General features: G+C 36.0%; 1 protein-coding gene across 5 annotated transcripts in view; it reads left to right on the top strand.

Moving 5' to 3' along the window:
* Window positions 1-19,445, top strand: part of TCF12 (transcription factor 12) — a gene marked incomplete at both ends in the record, with an annotated part of 314,193 nt that overhangs the window by 191,068 nt on the left and 103,680 nt on the right. For all 5 annotated transcript variants that reach the window (XM_080690933.1, XM_080690930.1, XM_080690932.1 and 2 more), the window contains one exon: window positions 18,734-18,798. In XM_080690933.1, the coding sequence (XP_080547059.1) occupies window positions 18,734-18,798 (65 nt within the window). The remainder of the gene's footprint in view (window positions 1-18,733; window positions 18,799-19,445) is intronic.

A 19,445-nucleotide genomic window follows, 5' to 3' on the forward strand; every position in this document is an offset into this window, starting at 1 on the left:
ATTACAAGCATGCGCCACCACACCCGGCTAGTAAGGATAGTTTTACTAAAGGTTAGTGGCTAGGTTTTCTCTCTTTAAGAGAAATAAGGAAAACTTTTGACATTGTAAAAAACTTAATAAATAAAACAGTAGAAAATGAAACATTGGAGTAGCACTGTTTTAGTTAGAATAGTCAAAGAAGTCTTCTCTGAGCAAGTATTATTTGAGTAAAGACCAGAATGCTCTGGCAGAACAGTTCATGGAGAGGGCCTAATAAGTCCAGCAATCTTCAGTGGGAAAGTCTGAGTGTTTAAGGAAAATACCAAAATATAAGTTTATTTTAAAAATTTTAAATTGACTGAAAAGCGTTGTCATTAAGTAGAACACAGTCAGTTTCTTATGAGATGGATCTAGGAATAGAACCCTATAGCTATGTTTAGGTTGCCAGGATATAGAAAAAACTCAGAGAAAGAATAACATTGCTTAAAATTAATTTTTTAAGTATAACCTCTACTGCTTTAAAAACATTTTAAAGAAATCAGTTTTTACCAAATATAGTCTGATGTAGATAAGAAACAACTTTTAAGTTTCAAAATAAATGAAAATGTAATCAGATTTACATAGAAACAGAGACTCTTAAGATGTGGTGACCTTCAAAAGAATATAGCTTAATAACAGCATTTTTTTCCAGTACTGGGGATTGGACCCAGGGCTTTCTACCTCTGAGATATACCAAACCCTATTTTTTTACTCACTTTTTTTTCTTTTATTTTTTTTTTTCCCTTTCTTTCTCTTTTTTTTTTTTTTTTTTTTTTTTTTTTTTTGTGGTACTGGAAACCCTTCCGGGCTACGCTCCCAGACCTTTTATATTTTTATTTGGAAACAGGGTCTTTTAAACCAGCGAAGCTGGCTCCGAACCAGGGCGATCCTCCTGTCTCCACCTCCCAAGTGCGGGGATTACAAGCGTGCGCCACCACAACCGGCTTTTACTCCTTATTTTGAATTGGAGTTTCACGAAAATGCAGTGGGCCTCAATAAACAGTTGATGTCGGGAATCCAGCCCGACAGCTGACGGGGCTTGGTGAGATGATGAGTACCGACGACTCGAACACAAACCCACGAGCCGGGAGTCAAGTCAAGCGAGATCTCATTTATTTCTCTTCAAGCACTCATATAGTACCAAACCACGAGGGGAATTCCCATGAGAAATAGCCTAGCCTATCCAGGATAAAGATCACTAGCACGTAGTTTACAGCCAATCCCAGGCCAGTACAGCCAATCCCAGGCCATTCATGTGTGTGGAATGCTTCTTTAAAGGTAGAAAGGGAAAAACCGCTCAGTCTCCCCACCCATAATGAATGGGGAAACCACGCCTTCCTAGCTTCCTCCAGGGGCCATCTTTGCCCCTTTTTTGCTGAATCACTTTACTTAAAGTTTTGCCTTAGGCCCTAGACTGCTCTCCTTAGGTGCTGTATAGACACACCCCATCAAGTTGAGGCTATCCTTCAACCTGCCATCCGCCTGTCTCAGCCTCCCAAGAACTGGAATTACAGGGTATGTCACTGCATCCATCTAATAATAGCAATTTAAAATATTAAATTGAAATTTAATATTTTGATGATCTATGGTAGCTGTAACAAATTTAGTATATATTTGTGTATATATCACACATATGCATATACTATATTTATGTATTTGTGTATATATTTTCACAGTATTAAATATAAGAGGACCAGGAATTTTAAAGACCTGTACAGCAAAACACTTGTTAATGAGTTAAGAGTAATTTTACAGAATCCTTTTGCATAAAGTTGTATATGGAAGTAATTAACATGTCTGAAGCTAATAGAAGAGATCTAAAAACTGCACATTGTATGTTACATTTGTTTTTTTTTTTTAGTTTTAGTTTTTGTTTTGTTGTTTTGTTTTGGTGGTACTGGGGATGGAACCCAGGGGCCTTCTACCTCTGGGCTACACTCCCAGACCTATTTTATATATTTGTTTTATTTGGAAACAGGGTCTCTTAAACCAGCTGAGGCTGGCTTCGAACCTGCGCGATCCTCCTGTGTCAGCCTCCCACTCTGCAGGGATTACAAGCATGCGCCACCACGCCCAACTTGTATGTTACATTTGAAATGATAAAAGAAAACTGTAAAATTGCCAGCTTTTTAACTTTTAATGTAACTATGTAAAGTTAGCGCAAAAGCTTATATTAATAAAGCAGTTTGTTCCAAATTCAAATATATCATCAGACTTAGTGGATTTCAAAGTATTTTAGAAAGAAAACATCTATTATTAATTATTAGTAAGTCTCTTTATGATATAAAAACAGAAGTGGCTTAACAGCTTTTAAGTTTTCTAAGAATTTATCAAATTCAGTTATCTATTATGGTAAAATTCAGCTAAAATTTTAATTTAGGATGCTCCAAAATGTAAAGATAGTAACAAATTTGGAATCTGTTATTTTAGGTTCTTTATTTGGGGGGTGCAGGTTTACTGGAGATTGAATGCAGGGCTTTCTACCTCTGAGGTATACCCTCAGCTCTTTGTTTTTTGTCTTGAAAGAGGAAGTTGCTAAGTTGTTAGCTTCCCAAGTAATGGGATTACAGTTATTTACCACCATACCTGGCTCATTTTATGTTATCTTCTAACTTAACTATTGTGAACTTTTTTTATGATTATAAGGTGTTTGCTGGATTCAAGTTTTGCCATGTACTAGAGTCCTGATCTTTAAGTGGGTTTGCTAGAGAAAGACTAGGAGAAAGTTTTTCTCTTCTCCCACTTTGGCCCCATGTGTGGAAGAATTACCAGAGGATATAAAAATCTCAAGATATTTCACAGTAGTTCTAATCAGTAGTTTTCAGACACTATAAGAGGCAACCCATGAGTGGTCAGAAAAGTCTTCATAAGTGTATTGTATTGGTGGGGTTTAGTAGCCTAGAGTTTAAGGGTCTTCAGGACCTAATAAAATCTTAAAGATAAGCCTGGATAAAGAACAGCCTGATTCCAAGTAATTTAACTGCTTGCTGGAACGAACTCTTAACATATATAAAGGAACACAACTAAATCCAGCACCTAAAAATATAAACATTTTGAGAACTGGCATCAACTTAAAAATTATTAGACAAACACCAACCATAAATCACTGAAAAAGAAATTCAGAAAACATGTCCACTCAGGATCTCCCACAAAAAAGTAAAATACTTAGGAATAAATTTAACCAAGTAGGTAAAAGATCTCTACAAAGAAAACTATAAAACATTGAAAAAAAGAAATAAACCTTAGAATTTGGAAAGATCTTTCATGTTCATGGATAGGCAGAATAAATATCATCAGAATGGCCATATTTCCAAAAGTGATCTACAGATTCAACACAATGCCCATTAAATTACCAAGATCACTCCTTGCAGACATAGAAAAATCAGTCCTTAAATTCATTTGGAACACAAAAAGCCCAGAATAGCCAAAGTAGATCTCAGCAATAAATACCATGCAGGAGGAATCACAATACCTGACTTCAAACTATACTACAAAGCTATTGTAATAAAAACAGCATGGTACTGGCACAAAAACATATACATGGGACCAATTAAGCAGAATAGAAGACCCATAAACAAGTCCACACACTTTCAGCCAATTGAATTTTGACAAAGGATAAAAAAACATACACTGGAAAAAAGATCGCCTGTTCAACAAATGGTGTTGGCAAAACTGGTTAACCATATGCAGAAAATTGAAAATTAATTCCACCTTCTCACCCTGCACAAGAGTCAATTCAAGATGGATCAAAGACTTGGAAATTAAACCAGAGACTTTGAAGCTCCTTGAAGAGGGCATAGGTCCAACACTGCAACACATAGGCACAGATAAATACTTTCTCAGCAAGTCCCCAAAGGCACAACAAACTAAAAGGTGAATCAATACATGGGATTGCATGAAACTGAAGAGCTTCTGTACAGCAAAGGAAACTCTCAAGAACCTCAATCGAGAGCCAACATAATGGGAGAAGATTTTTACCACCTACTCCTCCAATAGACGACTAATACCTAGAATGTACAGAGAACTCAAGAAATTCAACACTAAAAAAAACAATCCAGCAAAAAAAAAAAAAATGGACAAGCAAACTAAATAGACACTTCATGAAAGAAGAAATTCAAATGGCCAATAAATGCATGAAAAATTGTTCAACATCATTGGCAATCAGAGAGATGCAAATTAAAACTACCCTGAGATTTCACCTTACCCCAACTAGAATGGCATTCTATTACAGGCCATCCCTCACTTCAGGCCTTATTACAGAAATAGACATGCCCATTTCCAGTCTGAGTATTCTACTATTCTTTATATGATATCTTGCATTCAGTCAAAATTGCAAGGCATGCACATAAGCACAAAGGGGAAAAAAATATCCAGTGGCTAAATAGTCAACAGAAAAAGCCTCAAAATGGCCCAGATATTGGAACTCTCCAACAAGTATTTTAAAATAACTCTAGTGGAAAACATTCATGAATAGATTTTTAGCAGCCAAATGGGAACAATAGTCAGATTCAAATGGTAGAAATGAAAGACATAAATAATTCCTTCAGCATCATCAGTAGAAATCATTGTCGAAGAAATTAGTGAACTTGAATACACTGAATAAATGTCAATAGAAATTATCCAATCTGTAATACAAATAGGAAAAAAAAGTTAAAAAGAACAGAGCTGTGGGCCAAGACTTTTCCAAAACATCAAACCATAGGTATTTTAAAAGTAATACACACATACTACTATACATTTTATACTCAAACTGCTGAAAACCCAAGATAAAGAGAAAATCTTGAAAGAAGCCAGAGGCTGAAAAACATGTACAAAGCAAAAAACATGAATTATAGCAGATTTCTCATTAGAAGCAAGCAAGAAGATAACATAGAGATGTATCTGATGTATTAAAATGTAAAAGATCCTGAAAACTGGCAAACCAGAATTATATTATCTTTAAAATATTTTTTTAAAAAGGAGGCAGTAACCTTCAGATACATAAAAAGCTGAGAAAATCCCTACCCAGCAGACTTGTGCTACAATTAATGCTAAAGGAATTTATTTTGGTAGAGGGAATGTGACTCCAGGAATCAGCAAACTTTTTTCTATAAAGAACCAGATATTACATATTTTTGGCTTTTTGGGTCAACAACCTTAGTCATGCCCTTATAGCACAAAAGCAGTAAATAATACTTCAACAAATGGGTGTGACTGTATTCAATAAAACTTTATATACAAAAACAGGAAGCAGCTTAGCTTAGACCCATGAGTCACAGAATAACTATTTCTGATCTATACAAATGAGAGCTCTTGAAATGGTAAAATGAAAGTAAATATAAAAGACATGTATTTCCTCCTTTTAAAATCACATTGTAATAAAACAAAATGTCTAAAACAAGAAATAGTATCACTATATTGTGGAATTTACAAAATAAGTAAAAGTAAAGTATATGACAACAGTAACCCAAAGGGTTGGAGGGAAGATTCTGGAAGGTAGACTCTCTTAAATTAAAGATACATTAACAGGGCGCAGTGGCACTTGACTGCATTCCCAGTACTTGAGAAGCTGAGACAGGAGGATTGCACATTTAATACCAGCCCACAGTAACTTGGTGAGACCTTGTTGCAAAATCTAAAAATATGAAAAGGGCTGCAGATGCAGCTCAGAGACAAGCACCCTAGGTTTAGTCCCCAGTACCACCAAAAAAATAATAATAATAAAGATGTATATTATAGACTGAAAATAAACACTGACAAGAAGAAATGCAGTTTATCTGTCAGTTATAGGTATTAAGTGGACTACTCAATCCAAAAGTAGGCAGTAAAAGAGAGAAGAAGGAATAGATGACGAATAGAAAACATTTAACAAAATCGCACACTTAAGCCCACCCCTATCATTAATATTAAATGTAAATTGTCTAAACAAGCACAGAAAGAAACCGAGGGATTGGAGAGGGAAAGTATTGGCTTTTTTCATTCTCGTTCACTGTGGCTTCTGCACTTATTTCTACGCATAGGCTCTCTTCTTGATGAAAACATTTAAGTAGTTGCCATCATGACATAGTTACTGGTCAGCACTCTTTACTTTGATCCATCTTTACTGCTAGCACTGGTCCTTCTGTTTATCAGTAAGGACAGTCTTCCCCTCCTTTTCTCATACACTTCAGTTAGAAGCAGCCAGAGTATTCTAAACAATAACTTGGAACCGTAAGGCCCAGCCTGCTCTCTGAGAACTGCTTTTCCTGAAAAGTGGGGGGGGGGGAGGATGAATATGCAGGGTTCCATCCAAGCCAGTAAATCTTGTTTCCTTAAAATTCAGTTTGTATTGTCCCCTCTTTGAACAGCTTTCACTTCAGATCTCTCTACTACTCTTCCCAGATCTTGCATGCATTCTTTATTGTTTACTCCACTTGTAAATTTAAACCAGTCCTTTGTGGCTGTGTATACAAACAGTGCTAGAGAGAAGCCTATTCATTACTGCTAAGGAAAGAGAGGAGCCATTAGCTTTTAATGAAGTTTTATGAAATGGAAGTATCCAGAAAACCTGCTTAAGAATTATTTTTCTAGATTTTATTTTCACCTGTGGCTAAGACTTTTTCCTCAAGCACTAATATTCAAGTTTATATATTCAGATTTTTAGTCAGTGCATTTCATTTAGAAATAATAAGTAAATTTTAGGTAGCCTTTATCTTCTTTGTTGGTGTTCTAAGGTTTTCTATATCAATACATTTTATCCTTGCAAAAACCCAGTGAGATGGAACTATTTTTATCATTTAACAATGGAAGCAACTGAGAGCAGAAAAACTAAGTAATACTAATGGTAAGCAACAGGGTGGTAATTTAAACCCAGCTAGTCTCTGTTCATGACTACTACATCTACTGCATACTCCCTTTTTTAATTTACTACTATAATATGGTAGGTTGTCTTCTTTCTTTTCCCTCCTTCCCTCTAACAAATATTCTCCTCATATTCACTGTTTCATAAATTGATTTGTGTAGCCATTTGTTTAGCCATTTAAATTGGTTGTATAAAAATCTTATTTTCACTAATGCCTCCTCACCAAAAAATTTTGGCTTTTTACCCATTGAGACTAGCTTTCCCTATTTTCAGAATGTAAAGGTGAATAGCAGTAAATTGTAATACTGGAGGCCATTCAATGAAGATTGAGCATCTCATCTATCCTCAGAGTACCTATCCTATAGCAAGAACGTTTTAAATTTTAACAGACCACAAAGGGAATTTAAAATTCTCTAGTGGGCTTTTATCTAGCTGTTTGAAGAAAATGGAATAGTCACCTTTGGTAGCCCTATATCTGTATATTTTTGTGGTGTATAAAGTGACCTCTAGTGAGAAATTATATTAACATTTCGAGTTTTTCTTAATTTTATTGGGATGAAATTTTGGTAATTTTGAATATTCTGACTTTAATTTGCTATATTCAGTATGCTGTATTCCCAGTTAAATGTTAAAGTACATAGAACAAATATATGATGATCTGATAATAGACTTTGTTTTTATTACCACATATCTTCATTATTCCAAAGTTCTGACAGGATTTAGCAGCTTACCTCTCCCTTTTTCCTATATGCAGTGGTGGCCACATCTGCATTCTCTCAGGTTTCTGGTTAGTAGCAACGTTAATGTGAATGTCAAATTTATGGGCATTAGAAAGGAAAAAAATCAGTCTAAACTTGCCATAGTTTTCACATAAAGAAACTGAGACCTAGAGAAGTTAAATGACATACTAATGGCACAACTAGCTCACAGAAGCAGAAATCGACTCTCTTGACTCTCGTTTTTATGGTGATTGCATTTCAGTACTCTGTTTATGACCAGATACTTGATGAATGGTAGCAGTTCCTCTGACTGTTTCTTTCCTTAGATTCCAATTCTCACTATCAAGGGAACTATCCAATTAACAATCATTTGGTATCCACTATTTTAGAGCACAGGTCTCTTGAGCTGCCTATGCTTCCACGTGGCTATTTGCCATAGATAGAGCCTTGGAGTAGAATCTGTCCTTGGCACATAAACAAGTCTAGAATTCCAGACCAATGTTCTCTGAACAAGTGGCATCTGCCTTCTGATCCCTGGGTGCCATAAAAAACAGACTTAGATGCTGACCTTGCCTGGTAAGGTCATGTTCTAAAATAAACTGCCAAAAAGCAGAAAGATGTGAGAAAACTAGGGAGTTGGCAACAATGAGCTTAATGTTCTGCTTATTGTATGATACAAGAAATTTCTGAGAGGAGCATTGATGCCAGGATTTGGTAGAAACAGAGTCAGTCTGTCAGAAGAAGTAGGTTGTATAAATGCATGATTACCAAGATAGGATAATGTCAGGAAGGAAATGAGATACCAAAAGTAGATACAGTTGCTAATTTGCTCCTGTCTCTACTCTCAGCCAAATTATTTGGTGATGTGACTGTTACTTGACTTTTCCTTCTTTTTCTTTCTGAGTAGATAGCATTAAGGTATTAATGAACAGTCTTGGTTGCTTTAGTCCCTTAGAAACCATTAATTAAATTATTTCAAATCCATTATTTAAGAATGGCATAAACATTAAGATGCGAAAGTTGCTTGATTATTTTTAAAGAATATACATTCATAACATGTGTTTACTGAAATGCACCCATAAGAAAATCCCTCATTTTTTAATCTGTTGGATTTGTATAAGAATAAAAATGTCTTCGTTTCTTAGTTATTAAGTAACATGTAGTTGCAGACAAATGGAGACATTAAATGGAAAAAACTTTAATTCCTGAACTTAAAGTAGCAATATTGACCTAAATGTGTCTGTCTGTCGGTCTTTCTTTCTTTCTTTCTTTCTTTCTTTCTTTCTTTCTTTCTTTCTTTCTTTCTTTCTTTCTTTCTGTGCTGGGGGTGAAACTCAGAGGCTTTCTACCTCCGGGCTATACTCCCAGACCTATTTTTTATACTTTAATTTGGAAACAGGGTCTCACTAAGTTACTGAAAGCCTCACTAAGTAGCTGAGGCTGACTTCGAACCTGTGCAATCCTCCTGTCTCTGCCTCCCAAGTGCAGGGATTATAAGCATGTGCCACCATGCCCAGCTAACCTAAATATGTTTTTTTTGTTTGTTTGTTTGTTTTGTGGTACTGAGGATGGAACACAGGGGCCTTCTACCTCCAGGCTACACTCCCAGACCTATTTTATATTTTATTTGGAAACAGGGTGTCTTAAGCCAGCTGAGGCTGGCTTCAAACCTACGCGATCCTCCTGTCTCAGCCTCCCAAGCACGGGGATTACAAGCATGCGCCACCATGCCCAGCTAACCTAAAATATGTTGTTAAGAAAATTTTAAGGACTAACACAATATTGACAGTAAACAGAACAATATCAGTAATAATATTGACAAAATTGCCAAAAATATTGACAGTGAAACAACATTGACAATAAATAAAACAATATTGACAATCAGTGTGTTTTGGGGACAATTTAGGAAATGTAGCTATTAAGTCAAACATCTCAGATTAGTGAAATTTAGATTTTAAGCTACCTATAATGAACATCTTTTTATGGATTTTAATGACTGGAAGACAAACTGTTTTGTATAAACCTCATCCTCATCTACTTGTTACTGTTTAATTTGTGGGCCTGGTGTTAGGGGAGAAGTAGGAATTAAAGGGTAGGATAGTTAGATCGGTGAAGTTTGCGTCTCGTACTTCTTCATCTCGGGTTTAAGTTTCAAGAAGTCATTTCCAAAGCCTGTTCAGTTTGTTTGGGTCTGACTGTGTGCTCGTATCAGGGTAGTAAGATATGTTTGGAAGGCAGCTTGCTTCTCTGCTGCCTATCATAGGAAGTTGGTACAGTCAAGATGGTGTGTGGGGGTTGCAAAAGTGACTACAACTGGAAACTTACTAATCACTGACCTCCATAGGGTCCTCTGGTTTATTACAAACCTCACTCACATTTGGCCTTTCCTATGCTGCTGCCTCATCACTCAGAGTTGTGTGAGTATTTGGCATGGAGTGAACAAGAAGAGGGCATAGAGAACCTCGCAGCTGTGCTTGCTAGCATTGGACACTTAGATATCTTCAATGTGGCCAGCAGTGTGCTTGGCACAAATGCTAGCCAGTGATACTTAGACAAATTGTTGTTTAAAAGTCCTCTCCGTCTTTTCTTTTTCTTAAAAAATAAAATAGAGATTGAGATCCTTTGTAGTTTTTTCCCCCCAAAAGTCTGAGTGGGGCCATTGATGTTATATGACTTGTAGGTTTTTCCCAGTTCACTCAGGGAGAGAGAATTAACAGCCAACGGGTGAATCCAGTAGTCAGCATTTCCACAACTCTGCTCTATTGAACCCAGTGGCATTGCAGATTTTCCCACTTAATAAGATAGCACCTTGTATTTCTCCAAATGGTTAGTGTGACTCAGATTGAGTGGTGTTTCTAGAGGGTTCACCCACACAAGTAGAAGAAAAGCTTCTTTGTGCATGAAGACTAGGTAAATAATGAGTTTCTAAAGATAGCCACAGTGAGGGGGACGGTGGTCTGCTTATGAGAGTCAAGCTTAGATTTGTGTTCAAATATTTAGATTCACATATGTAAGGATTTTATATTGTTTCTTTGAAAAGCAAATATGGAAAAACTTACATGATATATCCATTCAAATATTTCATTTTGAACATAGTAATTAGGTAATTTTTGAAACATCCAAGAATTCTTTTTACTCATTAACTATCATCTTTTTAAGAAAGAAGATTCATGTTAATCACTTAAATTATAGGACATAGAGGTCCTTGGCTTTTATACAGATAGAGAAGCTTCATTCTAACTTGTTTTTGTTACCCATGAAGTCAATAGTCATTTCTTTTTGTTTGTTTGTTTGTTTTTGGTGGTACTGGGTTTCCTGGAACCCCTTCTACCTTCAGGCTATACTCCCAGACCTATTTTTACATTTTTATTTGGAAACAGGGTCTCCTAAGCCAGCATGTGTGGCGGGCTTCGAACCTGCGTGATCCTCCTGTCTCTGCCTCCCAAGTGTGGGCATTACAAGCATGCACCACCATGCCCAGCAATAGTCATTTCTTAAATACTTGTCAATTATAAACTTCAGTGTGCAAGAAATTTTTACATATTCACTAAATTGCTGCAAAAAATAAATGCTTAGCAGACTGTGTTTCATAATATTATTTCTGGCCATTCCCTCGTCTATACATTTTATTTATTTATTTATTTATTTATTTATTTATTATTTATTTATTTTTGGTGGTACTGGAGGTGGAACCCAGAGGCTTTCTACCTCCGGACTATACTCCCAGACCCATTTTATATTTTATTTGGAAACAGGGTCTCACTTAAGTTGCTGAGAGCCTCACTAAGTAGCTGAGGCTGGCTTCGAACCTGCATGATCCTCCTGTCTCAGCCTCCCAAGCGTGGGGATTACAAGCGTGCGCCACCACGCCCGGCATTATACATTATTTACAATTGGTAGAAAAAGAGAACACACCATAAGGGTGTTATAGAGCAGATTTTTCAGCACATATCATGGTCACATCTCACAATGATTGGGTTTCGTTAGTCATTTCTTAGTTATTAACAAGATTTGTAGTTAGAAGAACAATATAGTAAAAAGTGGTGTCTTCCAACATCATACTGGTTCCTGCCATCATCCCCACAATAAATTCAAGACTTATAAGGTAAAGGGAGAGGGTGGAAAAGATTTCTGCTCCTGTGTAGTTCAAGAAAGTTTTAGCAGGAAGTTCTTGAAATCAGATCAACAAAGGAATACGAAGCCACCTCTGAAGGGGTCTGCTGTAGTCTTCCCCATCCTATTCTGTCAGAGCCTGCTGGAAGTGGGCCTTGGTGCCAGTGAAGCCATGAAGGTCAGGGTGTGGCTGCTGAGTACAACCCAGTTATCCTGTATGATTGGCACTGTTTATTTGTACTGCTTGGGATTGAACCTGGGGTTTTGTGTGTACTGCTAGATGAGCACTCTGCCAGGGAGCTACACCACCAACCCTAATTTTAAAGAAAATGTTTTAAGTTTATATACATAAGACAGATTTCTACATTGACCATATAACCTCTCAGGATGCCATTGTTGCAACCACTGATCTTGTCCAACTTTATTTTTACAGATAAATGAAGCCTAAAAAACAAGATCAGAATAAATATTTTTCTAACAGGCAGTTGAAGCAAGAGAGTAGTATCATATTTGCATTATTTGGATTTTGCTAGTAATCAGTTTTGGAAGTGATTTGTCGTTAGACCTTCTCTGCAGGACTGGGTTTTATGTCCATTGCCAAATAACTTGATAGATAGAGAAGTTGCTTTGAAAGTTAAATAGAGAACAATTCATATGCTATACCTGGGATTCATACTAACTATTTACTTATATGATTGTAATATAGGAGTTGTTTCCCTTGGAAAACAGTACAGAATGGTAAGCTATTAAGCATTTGATGTCAGGATGAGGATGTAGTTCAGTGGTATAGCACATGGATAGCATGCATGAGGCCATGGGTTTAAGCCTCAACACAAAGAAGAATGAATAGACAAGAGGAGAATTTGTGTTGGGTAGCAGTGTGTTCTATAATTCTCTCTACAATTCTGTGACCTTGGGAAAATTATTTCTAAAGATTAGTGAATTGGAGTTTTAATAGAATCTCCCTGTAGGTTGGAAGAATTAAAGCCACCATTAGCTTCCATCTAGATCATTTCATTAGTCTTCTAATTGGTCTACCTGCTCTCAAGCTTGTACTTTTTTGTTTATACTCCAAACAGCGTCCACAGAGATATTTTAAGATGTAGACTATGCTATTTTAAAGATGTAAACAATAAATAGTACTAAATGTTGTATCCCTACAGAAATAAAAACAACCTACCCCCTACCAAAACACACAAATACAAACACACATCACCACCAAATTCAAATTTCAGCAAGAAAGATAATGCAGTAAAGCTTTTGAAAAACATAGAATAGATTTATAATCTTGGAATAGGCAGAGGTTTTGAAAAATAATATACATAAAAATATTAATCATATTGGTGAAAATAGACAAATTGGCCTACTGTTTATCAAGAGACTCCATTAATATTAAAAGAGTCAACTTACAAAAAAGAGTGATATAGAGTCAAAAAAAAGGTCTTTGCTATGATTTAAATATGTTTCATGTGCCTCAAAGGTCCATCATGATTGAAAGCTTAGTCTTCTGAGTCATGGTATTGGGAAGCCCTTGTGTATTGTGGGGGCATGTCTTTGGAGAGGATTGTTACACCCCTGTCCCTTTCCAACTTTCTGTTTGGGCAATATAGTCTTGTCCACATACATGCCTTGCTCTACTATAAAGTAATGCGGCTGAGGTGGTGGGAGAGCTCACCAAAACTGGTCTGAGAGGTGGTGGCCTTGGCGTGGTCAAGCAGGTGTGGGTTCAGTTCTGCCCCTTGGAGAACAACATGAAGTCAAAAAGGACCTTACTCCAGGCCTTGAACAGCGAGATGGTCCGTTCCATCCACTTCAGCTGCTCAGTGATTGCTGACATGAGGCACAATGGCACAGAGCCCTGCGTGGACATGCTGTTCTGAGATGGGCATCTTTGCCTCACACAGCCAGGCCAGGACCCAAGGGTAGGGGGACAAACCCGGCTCTGGTGCTGACGCTGACAGCGTGGAGGAGACCAACAAGTAGATTGTGGCCTGGGACTAGGACAAGAGCTTGACTTAATTATCTGGACATCTACGGAGCCAGCTGTGGCTGGGGAAACCCTTACCAGTGCATGTGGGGAGGGGTCCAAACGAACTTAAAATTTCCCTCATTTTTAAAGAGGCTAAGTGCTTAACCTCTTTTAATTTGGTGTCTCACTCAAGGTACCTTTAAATATTATTTACCAAGCTAGTGCTATTTTCTTAGTTCTTGTAGTTCTGTCCTAGTAGCTTTTTCCATTCTTCAGTCACCTTCTGGAACCTCTTTCCCTCTTGGGTCCTTTTCTTATGTTAACCATAAAGGCACACTACCCTCACTCTTCATTCTTCCTGCAGCATCATGTCCTAGCTTGAACTGTTCCAAATTCTGTGCTCTAGGCTGATTACCTACTGTCAACTTCCTCCAAATGTTATCACATTCTTAGTCTAAAGTAGACAAAGAATTACATGTACATACACTTGCCTCTCTTCCCTGACTTCTACCATTTCTTTTAAAGATCCTTCATCTGTTCAGCCACCTGGGCTGGAAAACACATTTCTCCTTCTACTCTCTCCCTTTTCCTGCAGTTAGTTTTTCTGTCTCCTAAAACTTCTGAAATGATCTCTCCATTTGTACATATTCTATCACTGTTGCGTTCTCCTGCTTGGTCTCCTTTTTCCCTATCATTTTGGCTGCTATATAATTTTATTCTCCCAAAGTATATGACAGCTTATATCCTACCACTACCTGTTTCAGAAAACAGTGCCTGAAGTAGTTTTCATATACACCCAATATTGGATAGTGAAATCAATTTTGAAGGTTAAACCAGCTTTAAAAAATAAAATAGAATAAAAAATTATCAGTGCAGTGTCAAAAAAAAAATCTGGGCTGATATAGGTGCCATACCTTGAATTACAAAACTATAAATAAACCTTTTATCTTTATTAGATAGCTACCTTTGATATGTCATTAGAACAATACAAAGCTGACTAGTAGTCTTGTGTCTAAGGTATATGAAGAATTATAAATAAAGTTACAAATCAAGCCGGACGTGGTGGTGCATGCTTGTAATCCCAGCATTTGGAAGGCTGAGACAGGAGGATCTGGTTTGGCAGACAGCTTCAGCTACTTAGTGAGGTCCTTTGAAACTCAGTGAGATCCTGTTTCTAAATAAAGAATAAATAATAGGGCTGGGGATGAACCTTGGGGGTAGAATGCCCCTGGGTTCCACCCCTAGTACTGCAAAAAAAAATTTACAAATCAATAAATATATGAAAAAAGCAATAGAAATATGGACAAAAGAATTGAACAACCATTTCACTATTAATAACAAATGTTTAATAAACATGTTTAATTGTGTTTACTAAACATGAACTCACCGTGACTTAGCAGTAGGTACTTAGCTACTAAAATAGTCTATTTAGTCTTCTACCCCATTAATAAAATATTTGCAACAAAAGAGCTAATACTTTCACATAGTTCCTTGCTAATAAGAGCAACTGAACCAGTGCATAATTTTCTACACAGACAGCTTTATTTTGCTGTGGGAATTTCTATTTTCTGTGAGTTCTTCCTCATAACAATCTAAGATAACATATCTCTTTACTTTTATCTTTTGCTCCTGCATCTCTTCACTAAGTGTTCTCTCTGTATTTCTAATTTTCTGTCTCACTTTAATGGATTTGCAAGGTTAGGTTATCCTAGAGAAGATTTCAAAACAGAATAACACATTGATTCTTTTTTTGTTGTTGTTAAATAAATTTTTATTGGGGCATTATAGTCATACATCTTAATGGGATAAAAAAAAATTGTGGAGATATACACGCACACATCACCCAATCAGCCCCTACCCAATCCATAACCCTTCCCTCCCCCTCCCTCCTTCCCATGTTTGGTTTTCTGATTAACTTTGATATGTTTTTTTTTTTCTTCCATATACGGTCAAGTTATTTTTGACAAGGTTTCCAAGAACATTTGGTGAAGGAAATAATAATCTTTTCACTAAATATTGTTGAAAAATAATAACTAAATGAAAAAGAATAAAATTTGGCCCTTACCTAAGACCATATACAAATAATAACTCAAAATAGATAAAAGACCTAAATGTAAATCTTAAGACTATAAACTTTTAGAAGAAAAACAGGGACATAAAACTTCACAACATTGAAATTGGCAGTGTCTTCTTGGATATGATTCCAAAGGCACAGGCAACAAAAGAATAAATAAACTTCAAAAAAAATAGAAAAATATTGGACATCCAAAGACAATGTAAATAGAATTAAAAGTTAATGATAGAATGGGATAAAATATTTCCAAATGCTATATCTGAAGGTATATTAATATTCCAAATAGAAATCCTAAAAATTAGCAATATAAAGGTAAACAGTACAATTTAGAAATAGGTAAAAGACTAAAACAGATAATGAATCTCCAAACATTTTTATATGACCAATAAACACATGAATCACTCATCATTATCATAATATAACTAATCATTAAGGAAATACAAATAAAAAATATAGTGAAATACTACTTCACATTTGTTAGGATGGCTACTTAACATGAATTACCTTGCTCTAGCCCTTTACCTTGAGTTTGTTACTATCTTTACTTGTAAAGTGTGTTTCTTGTAAGCAGCAGATGGATGGATTCTGGTTTTTAATCCATTTTGCCACTTTATGTCTTTTTATTGGGGAATTGAGGCCATTTACATTCAGTGTCGTTATTGAGAGATAACTTTTAATTCCTAACATGTTAAGATTTTATTTCTCTTTGGTTATTCTTCTTTGTTTAGTTGTGTGCTGGATGGAAAATCTTGTTTCTCTGGTTCTGGTGTCTATTACTTATTTCTTCTTTGTAGTTAATCTCTTTGAGTATTTTTCCGAGGGCTGGTTTTGAAGACATAAATTCCTTGAGTTTCTGTTTGTCATGGAAGCTTCTTATTTCCCCATCTAATTTGATAGATAGTTGTGCTGGGTAGGAAATTTTTGGCTGGAAGTTGTTTTCTTTCAGAGTTTGGAATATGTTACTCCAAGCCCTTCTGGCTTTCATGACTTGGTTTGGGAAGTCTGGAGTGATTCTAATTGGTTTGCCTCTGAATGTCACTTGGCCTTTGTTTTGGTTGCCTTTAAGATTCTCTACTTGGCTTCCACATTGGTCATTTTGACAATTATGTGGCGTGGGGAACCTCTTCTCTGATCCTGTCTAAAGGGAGTTCTATAAGTTTCCTGGACCTGTGTATCGACCTCTTGCTCTATGTTTGGAAATTTTTCTGCTATTATTTCTTTGAAGAGATTATTGATCTCTTTGGTTTTACCTTCTTTTCCCTCCTCTATTCCAATTATTCTTAGGTTAGCTCTCTTAAAATGGGCCCGTATTTCTTTAATGTCAGATTCCTGCTGTCTAATTTTTTTTCTAAGTTAGAAATTATGCATTCGTTTTTGGAGTGATCATCTTCTAGGAGCGAGATTCTATTCTCCATGTGGTCTAATCGATTGTTTATACTTTGAATTGATGCCTTTACTTCAATGATTGCATCCTTTATCTCTTTTTGACAGTCTCTGAATTCTTTTTGAAAGTCCTCTATTATTTCTACAGTTATTCTCCTGATTTGAGCTTCTAGAGATCACTGAATTTCTGTGTTATCAGGTTCTGATGTTGTGGGGTTGTGGGCATTCATTGCTCTAATGTTGTTCCTCTTTCCCATGATTTCAAAATTTTGTGCCTTCCCTGGGTCACTACGACTTCACTTAAGGTGCTCTGTATCTCAAGTATGTTGTAATCTCAGCCGCCACTATTCCTTTACTGGGTTGTATCTCAAAGTCTCATACCTAGGAAATTAATTGAGGCTCTGCGAGACTGTAGGAGTGCCGGGCTGGGCATTTTCCCACAGGGAGCTGTGGCTAGGGTGTGGTATCTCTGCCACTGCTACTCCTTCACTGGGTTGGACTGCAAAATATCCGACCCAATGAGATTATCAAAGCTACGCAATTATACTCATGGTTATTGTGCGTGCAGATCTGGAGCTGTGGCCGGGTGCGGCAAACTCACTGTAGCTGCTGGCAATACGGTGCCACTGCCACGCCCTCAGCCATGAGGCTGGCGTATTTCTTTTCTAGATTTGAGCTCTGTTCTGAGTCCCTGGAAGGCTTGATGAGCTTGACAACTGGGAGTTTTAAACATTCCTTGTTTAAAAGTCCTTGTTTACATTTTTTATTTCTCTCCCGATGGTGTTTTCTGGCTATGAAAAGCACTGATTTTGTGGCAAGAGAGATTGAGTTTTAGCAGGACTCTAATAAAACGCTGCTTTTCTCAGTCACCATCTTCCCGGAAGTCACATCCTTTTATTTGTGATTTCTATTTTTTGTGTCTATCCTAGAGAAACTCTTGTGGATAAGACATGTGCAAGGATATTTGCTTTAACATTGTTCCTGATTTTAAAAAATTTCAGTAGAGGAATAAACAGTATTTAATTTGTATAATGAGACATTTTATAGCAGTAAATGATTGAATTATGTTATCAACATGAATTGCAAGAACAATATTGTACGATAAAATAAGTTTCAAAAGGATATAGATCATGTAATTTCATCTGTTTGCCTGCAGTAAACTCAAATAGTAATATTTATTGTCTCAGTTTGTGAATGTATAAAGTTTCAAAGTACACATGAAAATGATACAAGAATTTTATGGTAATGGTTACTTTGGAGGTGTGAGTTGAGCAGTGGCATACTATTCTAACTTTTGAGAGCAGAGAAAATTTTAGTTTGAAGCAAATGTGAGAAAATGACATTCTCACTGGTGGCCACATAGATTAGATTGTTGCTGTTTACATGCCTATTCTTGTTCATTCTTTTTAATGTATTTTCATGTTAAAGTACAGACAAAATTTAGAATGTTACTCAAACTGATTGAAATGAAAGGAAACATTTTAAATTTGTATTTATTGTATTTTATTCTCTTGTTTTTAGTTTGGTCTTTCTACTTCTAAATTCCATTATAATTACCATGAATAGTCTAGAAATTTAATTGTCAGTAAATGGGGATTTATATTTATACATATATTTTATATTTGTTTGTTTTGTAGGAAAAACATCAGAGAGAGGCTCCTTTTCTTTGTACAGCAGAGACACTGGATTACCAGGTTGTCAAGTAAGTTTAATGAATCAAAAAGCAATGAGATTATTTTTACTCACTTCAATAAAAGCTTTTAAATAATAGAACAGGTAGAAAATCATCCATTATTTCATATTATTTGATCATTTAGTTTATGACATGTGGTAGTGTTTTAGCAGGTAAAGATATTTTCTTTTACTTCCTTCCCCGATTCATAGATTATCTTTTATCATCAAAGATTTTTATAAGTCCCTTCCATTTTAACTATAAACAAAGTAGACAAGGTTCTCACCTCTTTCCAAAATACCTATTGCTTCTGAACATGTTATATGCATAATCCCCATTAAAAGAAACAAATTGTTGGTTTGTAACATAAATATTTGTTAAATCTGTATTACTTGAATATGTTATAATGTTAAATATATCATTAACATTAGAAGTATTTTAGCTTAGTTCAATTGTGTGTACCTATAATCCCAGTACTTGAGAAGCTGAGAGAAGAATCGCAGATTTGAGTCTAGCATACAGTAATTTTATGAGACCTTGTTCTCAACCCACCCCTGTTCAATCCCCAGTACCCAAAATATAGAATTTTTTTTATTTATAATCCACATCTTAGAAGCTTTGTTTCAACTCCTCTGCATTCTTCACAACATAGTATCTCCTAATAGTTATTTTCTCTG

This window comes from Muscardinus avellanarius, assembly GCF_963383645.1.
Source record: "Muscardinus avellanarius genome assembly, chromosome: 3".
In the NCBI taxonomy this organism is placed as follows: domain Eukaryota; kingdom Metazoa; phylum Chordata; class Mammalia; order Rodentia; family Gliridae; genus Muscardinus; species Muscardinus avellanarius.